Below are 12,938 nucleotides of genomic sequence, written 5' to 3'. Positions count from 1 at the left end.
GCTCTGCAGAGGAGCAGGAGGAGATGCCACCTGCTCAAACACAGTTAGACTGGACCACAGCAGAGCCAGTTGCTGCCAGCTTGGCCAGCACACACTGACCCTGGGCTGCTTTGAGACAGGCAGTGGCTGATTCTGCCCTCATCCTGGGGATCTTGGTCCTGCTAATTTGACCAAGGGTCTCTGTGCTAACCCTAACTCAGCGTGCGGTATAGGCCCAAAGAGTGGGGGGTAGAGGAAGTTCTTGGGAAATCCTATTTGTTAATGAGGACCACTCAGGCTCACATAGATGCACATGGTTTATTAGACAGAGATAAAGGGTATTGGGACTTCACCTTCTCCAGCCCAGGGTCTCCTGGTATATTAGTTCCTCCAGTGGGTGAGCTTGGCTGAGAGGAGGTGGAGGAATGTGGGGATGCAGGACTGAGCTCTGAGCATGCTACTCTTCTTTCTCATCTTCCTTGTCATCGTTGTCATCATCATAATCATCGTAGTCATCATCATCACCATCATCGTAGTCATCATCTTTGCCATTGTCTTTATCATCTTCATCATCATCCTTATCTCTGCCTCCACCTTCCTTCTCCTTGGACATGTCCGAGCTGTCTCTTGACACTTTTACAGGCTCCGTGGGCATCAAGACCTTTGCATTATCTTCCCATTTGAAGCCCATCCCTGTGATGCAGAGGCCTGGTGTGTGTGTACCATTCACAGTCACTAGATGCTTGCCTGAACCTCCACTGTTATCGAAGAAGCGGCCCCGTCTCACACCGAAGGTGGCCACGCGCCCCTTGTTTGTCGTGAAGGTCAGGGACGTCAGGCAGAGCATGGCGCTGCCATTCACCTTGACCACGTGCTCTCCATCCTCCAGAAGGAACTCTATAGAGTCTGGTGACCGGGATCCATAGACCTCACTCCAGTAATTGCCAAACTGCAGCTGGATGCTAGAGAGAAATCAAGTCAGCACAACCTCAGAGACACCAGTTCTTTCTCACATTTGCATCCTATTCTGGTGTCTGGTTCACAGTTCAGTCTCTAGAAGTGTCCAGCTCTCACGGGGCAGCCTGCATCCTTCTTCTAGACACACCCTCCTCATAGGACCTCAGGGAGTCTGGCCCAGGTCAGGCATCTGTACCAAGGTAGCTAGTCTGCTCCTGCACCCACCCTGAGCTGGAATATTTTGCAGGCTCTGCCCAACTCATGGCTTCCCTTCCAGAGCCCTCTACCTTATCAGCCAAATGAGGCAGGAGCCACACTGAAGATGAGTATACCTGAGACGGACCTCCTGAGCAGAGACCAGAGAGATAGCTCTTCTCTCCTTGTGTAGTCAGGGGGGAACAGGGAAGAGCAGGGGAGCCCTGGGAGCTGTTCTACTAAGCAAAGAAGTGATGATGACCACCCCAAATCTTCTGAACTGCTCCTAATGTCAGCTTCTTTGTTTGTGTATTAAGATATTTATCGAATCAGAAAGAGAATGCAGGAAGGATGTCCAATGCAATTAGCATTTCAGATAACCATGAGTAATTTTCAGTACATTGTACCGCATGTTACATGGTTGGTTTGGTCGTTTTTGACATTGATCTATTATTTACTCTGTGCGTGTGTGTGTGTGTGTGTGTGTGTGTGTGTGTGTGTGTAGGTGGACATGTGTCAAGTTCTTAGTGGAGGTGGGAGGTGGTGGGTTCAACCTCCAGTAACATAAAATAACAAGTAGTGTATCTATGTTCTCAATATGAACTGTGTATGCAGATGATACATGTGTGTGTGCTTGCCCTTGTATATATGTGTCTTCCTTGATCACTCTCCACATGGGTATGTACATGTGGTGTGCATGTGGTGTGTGTGTGTGTGTGTGCATGTGGTGTGTGTGTGTGTGTGTGTGTGTGTGGTGTATTCTGCATGTGTCTCTCTGCCTGTTTGTGATGCGTGTGTGAGCATGTAGAGGCTAGAGTTGGGCACCGAGTGTCTTCCTCTGTGGCTACCTGCTCTACTGCCTGGAGGCAGGGTTTCTCACTGAATGTAGGCTCTGTGTTACAGCTAGACTGGATGGCCAGGACTCCCATGACCTCCCTGTCGCTGACCCCAGGGACAGCCACCTCCATCCTTCTGGGCTTCTCCTTTTGTGTGGCTTCTGGGAATCTGAACCCAGGCCTTCATGTCTGCAGAGCAGATGCTCCTTCTTAAGTTTCCTGACATTTTCCCAGGCACGCCCCTTGTGTTTTTAGGCAGAGTTTCTCCATGGGAACCTGGACTTGCCTTTTGGGTAAGACTCTGGCCAGTGGGCCGTGCAGGCTCCCCCTGTTCTGCTCCCACAGTCTGGGGGTGCAGTCCTGTTCTACTGCTCTCAGCTTTCACAAGGGTTCTGGGGATCCAACTTAGGGTCTCATATTTGCACAGCAAAGTCTTTGTCCACCGAGCCTTCTCCCCACTCACCCAACACTGAATTTTTTAAGGATCAAAATGACCTCAATATTGCCCAGAAGACACACTAAAAGAATATTCATTTTCCCTCTGAAATTCTACTAATCTTGGGGGACTGTGTTTGCATTTTCCAAGCTGGGCAATAGTAACACAAGGTCTTAGCGACTCTAGAACAACAGATCTCAAGAGTCAGACACTGGGGAGGACAGCCGAGCCCTGGCCTGTCCCAAGGGAATATCTACCTTTCTGGAGCAGAGCAAAGGTGCAGAGTGGCAGAGAGAACTCACATTTTGTGTCCTGTGAAGACAGGGCTATCTCTCAGACATGTGAGCAGCTCTGTCACTCCCAAGAGGCACTAAAGCCACCAGAACCACCTGGAAGGGGGACCCTTCAAGCCTCTCTGATCCTTTCTGAACAAGGAAGTTGGAGGTCCCTCTCTACCTGTGACCCCGAGGACTATCCGGTCTGTCAGGCCTGGGCACTCCAGTCCTGAGTAGACTAGCTCAATTAAGCTAGAGAAGCAGAGGATACTGGGTAATATTGAGGGTGGGGTGAATCCAGGAAATCTTTGAAGGTCTCCAATGTGAGATGGTTACAACCCGTAATTCCTGCAAGGAGCCCTACTCACCCCTTGATGAACTTTAGAAGACTGAGGAAGATCCGCATGCCCTTAAGCTCCCCCTGATTTTCACCTTGAACGTAGAAATAGTCGCCAACACTGTTGCCCAGGACATCTGAAAGTGAGGCATTAGGACAGCGATCAGGACCACTGTCTCTCTCAGAGGCCCTTATGGCTAGGACAGGACCCTGGAGGTAAAGGCCACAAAGGAGGCTCAGGTACTCACTCTGGGCTCTGCAGGTGGGACTGGCAAGGAGCGCCAAGGTCAGCAGCAGTAGCATGGCTCCTGGGGCCTTGGAGCACAGACTGGCACTTAGAAGCCACAGGGTAAGATTTCAGTGAGATTCTGAGAAAAAGATATTAGATGTAAAAGATCTCCATCCTCCAGATTGAGACATGAGAACAATTAGAAACCCTCTTCTCCCATAGGCTCAATAGGCTTCAGAAGAGTCCAGGGATGGCTTCACCACATGCCCACACTGTGACTTTCCCAACCTACAATGTCACTGTGCTAACAATCTGATTAATATCTGAGCAGTAGGCCCCATGTTGTTATGTGACGCTGGGCTCCCAAAGTCTAAAGGTGCACCTGGAGAAACCCCATATTCCAAAGCCCTCCACCCACCCTCCATGGTTCAGTCTCTAGCTGGCTCAACCCATTCTCCCTTTCCTGCTCTGGCCTCTCCGCCTGACCCAGGCTAGGTCTCTGCTCCATCCTTACCTGGGCTGTGTGGTCTGAGCCCCTTGGCTGTCCCTTTATACCCTGATGCCACCCAGCCATAGCCACCATGGGAGCTCCGGACCCCGCCCTTGAAAGGCTTTCCTGAAAGGATGTGGTGATGTGTGCAGGATGTGCTGGGCACTCTGTTCCTCTCCACTGCCTTTGAAAAAAAAAAACCCACAGTCCGTGCCTTCCTCTGCAAATGCAGGGACTGTCCTGTTGACTCCCAAAGGGGCAATGGATGCTTTTAGTAGGGAAGTAGGGAGATTTGTGGTCACACTTGGTGATGTCCATAAATTCAGGAAAAGCAGGCGTCCAGAGCCAAGAGACAAGTTTGTCTTAAGCAAAGGAAATGTGCAGTCAAGAGCACATGTGTGCGGAGGGCAGAGGAGTCTTGCCCATGGCTTCAGTGGGGAGGATGGGCTTGGGCATGGGTCCTACCTCCCTCCCCCTCCTTCCCCCTCCTTCCCCTCTTCCTCTAACTCCTTTCCCCTCCCTCTTTCCCCTTCCCCCTCCCTCCCCTTCCCCTTCCCTTCTTCCCCCTCCCTCCCCCTCCTTCCACTTCCCTCCCCCTCCCTCTCACCTCCCTCCCCGCTCAGTCTCACCTCCCTCCCTCCTCCTCCTTCTTCCCTCCCTCCCCCTCCCTCCCACCTTCCTCTCACCTCCCTCCCACCTCCCTCCCTCTATGGACTGTTATCTGAGATCTTTTCAGAGTCTTCACTTCAGACCCTTCCAAACACTGCTCATAGCAGTTCCCACTAGTGAGCAGCTAGAGTTCTCAGCACGGCCTTGGTCTTCCAGGCAGCTGTGAGGCCAACATCTCTCTGCTGTCCATTTCATAGTCAGACGGTGACAGCCAAGTGATTTAGCCCTGATATGTCAGCCTGGCCTTGGGATCCACAGATTCTTCCTGCTCCCACCTCTCTGGGACACACGCATCCTCCCTAGGGTCTCAGGAAGTCTGGCCCCAGGTTGGGCCACTGCTCCGGGGTGGCCAACTCTGCCGTGGCACCCAGCCTCAGCTTGAATCTATTGCAGGGTCTGCCTAGTTCACAGTCCCCCGCCCTGGGGCCTCATCCCTTGTCTGTGACAAACAAATCCATAGCCACACGAAGAATCTTCTGCTCAGGCCAGTGGACCAGAAATGGACTGCAAAGTAGATAAGTGGGTCATTCTCTGGGGCCAGCGAGAAAGCATCCACTCAGCCTGGTGTTGTCAGGCGGGAGCTGCAGTGCTCTGGCAACTGTTCTACCAAGTGATGAGAAGACGTCCCCTCTCCAAGTCTTCTAGACTATTCCTAGGCCCAGGTTTTGTAGGTCTTGCTCATGAAGATGTGTGCTAACCCGACCTCCCCATGAAAGTAGGAAGGATATCTAACTCAGTATGCATTCTGATAAATAATGCATACTTTTTCTGTGTAAAGTATAGGTCAAACATTTACTAATTTATTTACCTTTTGGCAGTTGTTTATTGTAGTAGAAGGCACCTTTATGCCACGGTATGCTTCCAGAGGTCAGTGGACAACTTGCTAAAGTCAGTTCTCTCTGTCCATCATGTAGGCTCAGGTATCAACCGCAGACTGCCAGGCTTAGCAGCAAACCCCTTACTGAGCTGTTGCAGACCTAATAATAATCTACTTATTATTAGTTCTGAGACCTGAGTAGAGTCTCAGCCATGCTATCAGCTATCCATCTGTCTATGTGTCTGTCTGTCTGTCTCCTACCTATCTGTCTAGCCATCCATCCATCCATCCATCCATCCATCCATCCATCCATTCATCCATCCATCCGTTTTTTTTAAACAGGATTTCATTCCCTAACCCAGGTTGTTCTAGAACTTTTTCATGGTGGAAATCCTCCTGCCTCAGCCTTCTGAAAGCTTGCAATATGAAGCTGAGCTCCCAGACCAGGCTCTAACACACTTTTTACTTTTTATTGAGACAGAGTTTCACCAACTTGTCAGGGTTGACCTTGAAGTGACTCCATAGCCAGACTGGTCTTTAATTTGTGATCCTCTTGATCCAGGCCCTTAGGATTACAAGACGGGACTGGGGTTACAAGCCAGGCTCCAAATATTTTATTTGTAAAGTGTGGTGCTGCCTGCCTGTGATCTCCAGCACCTGAGTTACACAGTGAGACCCTGTCTCAGGAAACTGATGGCTAGACACAGCCCAAAAATAAAATAAACTTTCTGATGTTATTACTGAAATCTGTGTGTGCATGTGTGTGTGTGTCTGTGTGTATTTGTGTGTCTGGGTGTGTGTCTGTGGGTGCGCGCATGCGCGTGTGCATGTGTGTGTGTGTGTGTGTGTGTGTGTTACAAATGCATGCCTGTGGGTATGCAGATGTCAGAGCAGGATACTGAATGTCTTCTTTATCCACCTTATTCCCTGGAGATGTCTCTCACCAGGATTCCAGCTCAATGCTGGGCCTGGCTACCCAGAGCATCCGTGGCTCTGCCTGCCTGTTTGCTGCCGTGCCACATACTGAGGTTGCAGACACTCACACCGTTTCAGGGTTTTCTGTTTTCTGTTTTGTTTTGTTTAGCCTGGATTCTACATATCCCAATTCAGGGGTTCAAGCTTTGGAGCAAGTGTCCTAAGCTTTGGAGCAAGTGTCCTTACTCATGGGGCCTGCCACCCCACCTGATTTTTTGAGGTAAGATTACTGAACCTAGAGTTTTCTATTTGAGCTAGCATCTGGTGAGCAAATCCACAGGACCTACCTGTTTCTGACCCCGTGGTCTTGGGGTTCAAAGTGGATCTCTGCACCCATCTCTTATGTGGGTGCTCGGAACCTAAACCTGGGGCCTCACTTACACAGCAAGCATGTTTACTCACCAAACTGCCTCCTTGGCACCCCAATAAGAAGTTTCTAAAGGATGCGTTAAATATTGTACAGGCTGAGACGCCTTTCAAGAGTCTTCATTGTTTATCTGCAGTTTGATTAACTTGGGGAGTGACTGTGCTTGTGTTTGTGAAACTTGACCACAGCAACCCAACACTTAGGGTGGTAGGAAAATAACGGAGCCTAGGAGCTGGTGAGGCCAGCTGAGATCTGCCTGTCCTGAGGGACCAGCTGACCTTTGTTGAACAGGGCAAAGGTCTGGAGTGGCAAAGGAAACGGAAAATGGGGCCTGTGTGCCCAGGGTGTGCGTGTCTCTCAGCTCATCCCATGTTTCTGTCACCACCAAGGTCCTAAAGCCACCAGAGCTATCTGGAAAAGGGCCCTCCAAGCCTGGTGATCCTCTCTGAACCAGAAGACCCCCTCCTTGCCCACTGCCTCCCTGAAGAGGAGCTTCAGTCTTTCCCAATCCTGGGCATGCCAGCCTGAGTGGGCTGGCTCAGGCCAGGCTGGAGAAGCGGAGGCAAAGAGGACTCTGGGTAAAGTTGGGGGTGTCAGACTCGTGAACGTTCTAAAGACTTGAGCAGTTATAAGCCACAAGAGGTGGGCACAACCAGGGCATGCTACAGAGAAGCCCAAAGCCCATAGCCCTGCTCACCCCCAACGATGTTCTCGTAACCTGGGAAGACATGGATAGCCCAGATCCCCCGTTCTTCACCTCTGATTGCCCTGCATCCCTGGACAAAGGGAATCAGAAGGGAAGACATTAGGAGAGTGCTCGCAGCTGGTCCCTCATCGCCAGAGGTCCTGATGCCTGGGTCAGGACTTGGGAGATTAAACACCAAGTGTGGGAATTCACTCTCGGCTCTGCAGGTGGGACAGGCAAGGAGCGCCAAGGTCAGCAGCAGCAGCCTGGCTCCCGAGGGTTCAGGACCCGGCGGGAGGTGCCAAGACTTCATAAAGACATGGGATGTCAGAGGTCTCCGGGCTTCTGACTGAGACAAGTGAACCCCGGGGAACCCTCTTCTCCCATAGGCTCAACGGCTTCAGAAGAGCCCAGGGATGGCTTCGTCCCATGCCCACACTGTGGCCCTACAGTGTCACTGTGCTAACCTTCTGACTAAGCTCTGAGAAAGACAACCATATTGTCATAGCACATGGGGCTCCCATGCCTAATTCTGTATGCACCTGGAGAAACCCCATATTCCAAAGCCCTCCACCCACCCTCCGTGGTTCAGTCTCTAGCTGGCTCAACCCATCCTTCCTTCCCCGCTCTGGCCTCTCCACCTGCAGCAGGCTAGGTCTGAGCTCCCTTGCTTGTCGCTTTACAACCTGGTGCCACCCAGCCAAATCTTGTGGGATTTTCGTTCCACCTTGGGAAGAATGTGGGGGACATTGGGGACATCACACTTCTGTCCCACTCACAGACCCTGAATAAATAAGCTTCTTATAAACTGATCTGTTGTTGGGAACCCCAGATAGATGGCCATCTTTGGAGATTATGATGAAGGACGCCGCCCCTCCTTCCTCTGCTGGGCTGTAGTCTGCTGCACCCCGTTTCTCCCTCCCCAGGGCCGTTCCCCAGCTCCCACTGACTGGCCAGGGTTCCCACCACAGCCTTAGTCCTCCAGGAAGCTCTGAGACTGGCATCGCCATGGTACCTATTTGCAGCTGAGATGCCAAGCGCTTTAGCCCCTGACAGCGGTCACAGTGGCTCCGTTTGGTCAGCCTTGAGACTCTTTGTGGGGTGCAAAGGGGCTCCAGGGAAATGCAGCCCAGGAGCCCAGGAAAGGAAGCCAAGAAAAAACACAGAGGGCTGGTGACTTGGGCCGCACCAGGAAGCCTAACCTTCAGGTTTACTGCCGCTGTAATCCCTTCCCTCCCTTCCCTCTGTTTGTCCAAGGCAGCTTCCTGGGAAGACGAGGAAGGGTTGGGGCTAGAGAAGGCTGGGCTAGGGATTTAGGTGGATCACGCAGGGAGACAGCATTATTTGTCCATCGTGGAGCTGAGAACAAAGGAGAGGTGTTTATTTCACGGACCAAGCTGCACAGAGGGGAGGTGTGGCTCAGGTCTTCCGTGGACCTGGGAACCTGAACAAACACCTTCTTCCAACATGTCCCTTTCCCTCCAAATAACGGGGTCCGAACCCAGCAGCCACCTGGTCTCCCCGGCTGGATGAGCCACTGTCCTCATCAAAGGGCTCTGCTGTGTTTCCAAGGACTGCTCTCCAGGAAGGGCTGCAGACACCGGCCCTGGAGGATCCCAAGAACTGCAGGTTAGCTAAGAACACTCTCTGCCCCCTCTAAGGACCAGCCAGCTCCTGCGAGGGAGGGCCTGTGTGCGACCAGTGACCCCCTAGGAGGCTCCATGTCGGGGAGGACGTCTGAGCTTGAACTTGTCCAGGGAATTGGATATTACCCAGAGCATAAGCCTTTGTTCTGGGAGCAACGATCTAGAGCGAGTTGGTGCCATGATGTTGTGGGGTGTTACTGCCCTCTAGTGGAGAAAGGCAGAGGTGCGCGTACACGCTAGGCAGTGCCGAGAATTCCTTCTTTGAACTTCATTAAACTAAGGACTAGAATGGCTGGCCTGGAGGACCCAGCTAGGACAGAGGCAGGCACAGTGCCATGCCAAGAATGAGTTTAGTTAAAACATGGCTCTGAGGGGTATAGCTGGGGTTCTTCTCCCTGTCTAACTCCTCTCCCGGTGTCAGAGCAGGGTCTGTTTGCTAGGGCTCCAAACCTAAGAACCAAGAGTCTGTACTCCCCATAATCTCTATGGTCCTGGTCCCCAATCACTCTGGGGTCACCCAAATTCATTTATATATTGTAAGAGTTTATCAAATATGTATTTATTTCAGTAAACATACCAGTAAATTCATTGTTTAAGAAAAATTACTATTTAATCTATTTTATTTTATATATAATTAATTTAAAATATTTTTTCATTTTTTATTCTTATGTGTATGAATGTTTTGCATACATTTTGTTTATGCCCGGTCCTCTCAGGTGTCAGAACAGGGCATCTGCTCCACTGAAACTGGAGTTACATACAGATGGTTGGGTGCTGGGAACTCAACCCGGTCTTCTGCAAAAGCAACAAGTGCTCTTGACGCCTGAGCCATAGCTCCAGCCCCTCTTTAGTTAATTTTCTTTGCTTATTCTTTGTTGAAATAGTGTCATTATGTAACCCAGGGTAGCCTGAAACTCATGGCAATCCTTCTGCCTCGGGTTCCCAAATACTGATATCACAGGTGTGAAACACCATGCCCAGATCATTTAAACCATGTTCAAGTGTACTTCGCAGTCCTGTGCGGCCATTGCTTTCAGTCAGTTCTGGGACTTTTCGCTCTCCCTCATGGATCACAATAGCCAGCCTAAGACTTCATCTCATGTCCTTTAATGAGGTGTTTTTTATTTTATGTGTTTGTTCTCTTATCCGCCTGACCTTTACACAGGGATCTCCTCCGCCTTGCTGCATGCACACAGCCGTTTGTGGAGTTCCCTTCACAGCTTTGTCTAGCTTTCTGGGGCTTAGTCGCCCTGCCTCCTTTAGACTTCGTTACTCAGTTGTAGTTTCCTGTTCAGGCGTAAGCAACTTTATTTTGGTTATAACTCACCAGCAATATAAAGCATATATGATCCAGATGTGGTGAGTACAGATGTTTTTCCCAGAATTCAGTGGGCCAAACGGGGAGGATCTGAGCTCAAGACTAGCCTGGGCTACAGAGTGAAATCCTGTCAAAAAGAAACAAAACAATAACAACAGATGTAGCTATGATGACAGTGCAGTCAGAAGGCTTTTAGTACATGTGCACACTCCCAAATCCTCTGCTGACATTAAAAGTGGGAAAGTTACCTCCGTAAGTCTCCCCTGACATTCAGTGCGCCCCATCAGAGTTCCAGGCAGCCAACAACCTGTTTTCTGCCACCTCTGACTAGTTTTGCCATCTCTAAGATTAGTGTGGAAGTTGCCAGGAGGAGGTCTTGTTTTCAGAGTCTTCTCTGAAAACGTCATCTGGTACTATGTTTCTGAGAGTCTTTTGTTTTGTAGTTCACTTATGTCCTAACTAACTCTCCAGCTGCTGTGACAAAATACTCTACAGAAGCAACCTGAGGAGGAAATGGTTTATTTTAACTCACAGACTAAGGTTATGGGGAGGTCAAGGTTTGAACTCACTCGTCACATTCCATCCATAACAAGGATGTAGAGAGCTCTAAATGCAAGCTATTTCTCAGTGCCTGCACAGAGACTGTCACCACCCACAGTGGGCAAGATCTCCAGTATCAATCAACATGACGAAGATCCTCTCTGAAGCTTGTCTCCAATCTCCCTGTGATTTTGAGATCTCATCAAGTTGTTGATTGACGTTAACTGTCATAGGTAATCTTTTTTTCTTTTGTTTTTTTTCTTAATTTATAACCCATTTTTTAAATTCATTCATCAGGTGGTGAACATTTGTGCTATTTGTTGGGAGCTGTTAAGTCTGTGGGGAGGGGGAGAGATTTTTACTCTTCTTGAAGTGGAATGAAAATGAAAATGTTTAAAAATAGCTGGGCATGGTGACGCATACCTGTAATCCCAGCACTTAGGAGGTAGAGGTTATAGGTCAACCTCAACTACATGACAATTTCAAGGCCAATCTGGCCACATGAGACCCCCCATCTCAACTCCCACCCTAGTCCCAAAACAAAGGGAGGAAAGAAACCGCCAACCGGCTCTCAAAGCGGCAGTGCCTCTGATGTTTCCCGCGGAGTGGACGCTCTTCCCAGCCAGCCACTCGCCATCCTGGCTAACTTGGTGGTGTTAGTCTTTTTCATTGGGACTTCATTAGTCACTTTCCCATAGCTGTGACAGAAAGACCTGAGAATGGGGCCAGCAAAGCGATTCAGCAGGTAAAGGTGTTTGCTAGCCTGAACAATCCGAGTTCGATCCCTGGGACCCCCATGGGAGGAGAACACCAACTCCCACTCGGACCTGCAGTCATGGGTGTGACTCAGGCACACTCACTCCCAGAGATCTTCACAGACATAAATTAAACCCGACACCCTTTTCTGGCCTCTGCACCCACCTGCAGGCACCACCACCACCACTACCACCACCACCACCACCACCGCCACCATATGCTCACACTCACAGTTTAAAATAAAAAAAGTATTTTTAAGTAAATCTTTAAAAATCACACAAGAATCAGGGTAGCAATTGGAATGTAAAGTGAATAAACAAATTAATTAATGGAAAAAAAATCACATGAGAGGCCAGGTGGTGTTGGACTTGGGAGGCAGATGCAGGTAGATCTCTGAATACCACACAAAACAAAAGCGAGCAAACAAACAAGCAAGCCCGTGAGACATCGTCCTCAGGGACGGCCTCGCGGTCTGGGAACTCACAGTTCTTGGTTGCTTAACCAAGCAACAGGGCAGCAAGTGTAACGTTCTGACTGTCAACTTGACACGATCTAGAATCACCTGAGAGGCACGCCTCTTCAAACATTAACTGGGGTAAGAAGTCAAAAAAAACCTTTTCTCCCTTAAGCTTTTCTGCTCGGTGTCTTTCAGCACAGAGAGGAGTGAAAGGCCGGCAGTGGCCAATGTCCTCCAACCACAAGAGCCTGAGGCGACCTTTCAGATGGAGGTCATGGCCTGGACCACTAATGACAATGGGAAGCCACTTTCTGGTGCATATGTTGTCCACTAGAATGGGTTCTTTCTCCATCTGCTGCTCTTGTTTTAATGTGAAGCCCTGTCTTGGAGAAGAAGATGAAGAGAGGTCTAAAGTCAGTGTGCAACGTGAAGAAACAAGGGGCCCCAGGCCATCGAGACGGCCGGCTGGTAAAAGCATTTGCCCCCAGCCCTGGTAACCTGATAGAACCCCTGGACCGACATATCGGAAGAAACGAATCAGCTCCCAAAGCTTTTTCTCTGACTTTCAGACATGCACCCTGGGGCACTCATGAGCAGATGCACGCATGTACACACGTGACAGATAAATAAGTAATTTAAAAATACTAAAAAAAAGGGAGAGGGAGACAAAAAGAAGACCTCTCCCTTCCAGGTTCTGCTTGCTCTGCCCTTCGCTCTCACGGGGGTATTAGACGTGTGTAGGCTGCTGTGGTGACAGGCTGCTGTGGTGACAGGCTGCTGTGGTGACAGGCCTGCCTTACTCTGAGAGTCTCACTTTCAAAACTTCAAAATAAAAACTATCCCTTGAACTTAATGTCCGAAAATATGCACACACGTTTGTTGTTGTTGTTGTTGTTGTTGTTGTTGTTGTTGTTGTTGTTGCTTTTAAAGCCAGGTGTGTCAGGCTGCACCTGCAATCCCAGAGCTGGACGGCA

General features: G+C 49.9%; 1 protein-coding gene across 1 annotated transcript; it reads right to left on the bottom strand.

Annotated features, from left to right (window-relative positions):
• Positions 1–436: 436 nt before the first annotated feature.
• LOC127695384 (prostatic spermine-binding protein-like) lies at positions 437–3,318 on the bottom strand. The gene is made up of 3 exons (XM_052197485.1): positions 3,264–3,318; positions 3,047–3,152; positions 437–941 (listed from the first exon to the last, which is right to left on the bottom strand). Exons 1-3 carry the CDS (start codon positions 3,316–3,318, stop codon positions 437–439), a joined length of 666 nt encoding a protein of 221 aa, XP_052053445.1.
• Between the last annotated feature and the right edge of the window lie 9,620 nt (positions 3,319–12,938).

This window comes from Apodemus sylvaticus, chromosome 10 (genome assembly GCF_947179515.1).
Source record: "Apodemus sylvaticus chromosome 10, mApoSyl1.1, whole genome shotgun sequence".
Taxonomy (NCBI): domain Eukaryota; kingdom Metazoa; phylum Chordata; class Mammalia; order Rodentia; family Muridae; genus Apodemus; species Apodemus sylvaticus.
This window is presented reverse-complemented; position numbering and strand designations above follow the sequence as displayed.

Coding starts and splice junctions, on each gene's coding strand:
- LOC127695384 (XM_052197485.1), bottom strand. CDS start 3,318: ATGCTACTGCTGCTGACCTTGGCGCTCCTTGCCAGTCCCACCTGCAGA. Junction 3,153..3,263: donor TCCCACCTGCAGAGCCCAGA/GTGAGTACCTGA, acceptor CCTCACTTTCAG/ATGTCCTGGGCAACAGTGTT. Junction 942..3,046: donor CTTCTAAAGTTCATCAAGGG/GTGAGTAGGGCT, acceptor ATTTCTCTCTAG/CATCCAGCTGCAGTTTGGCA.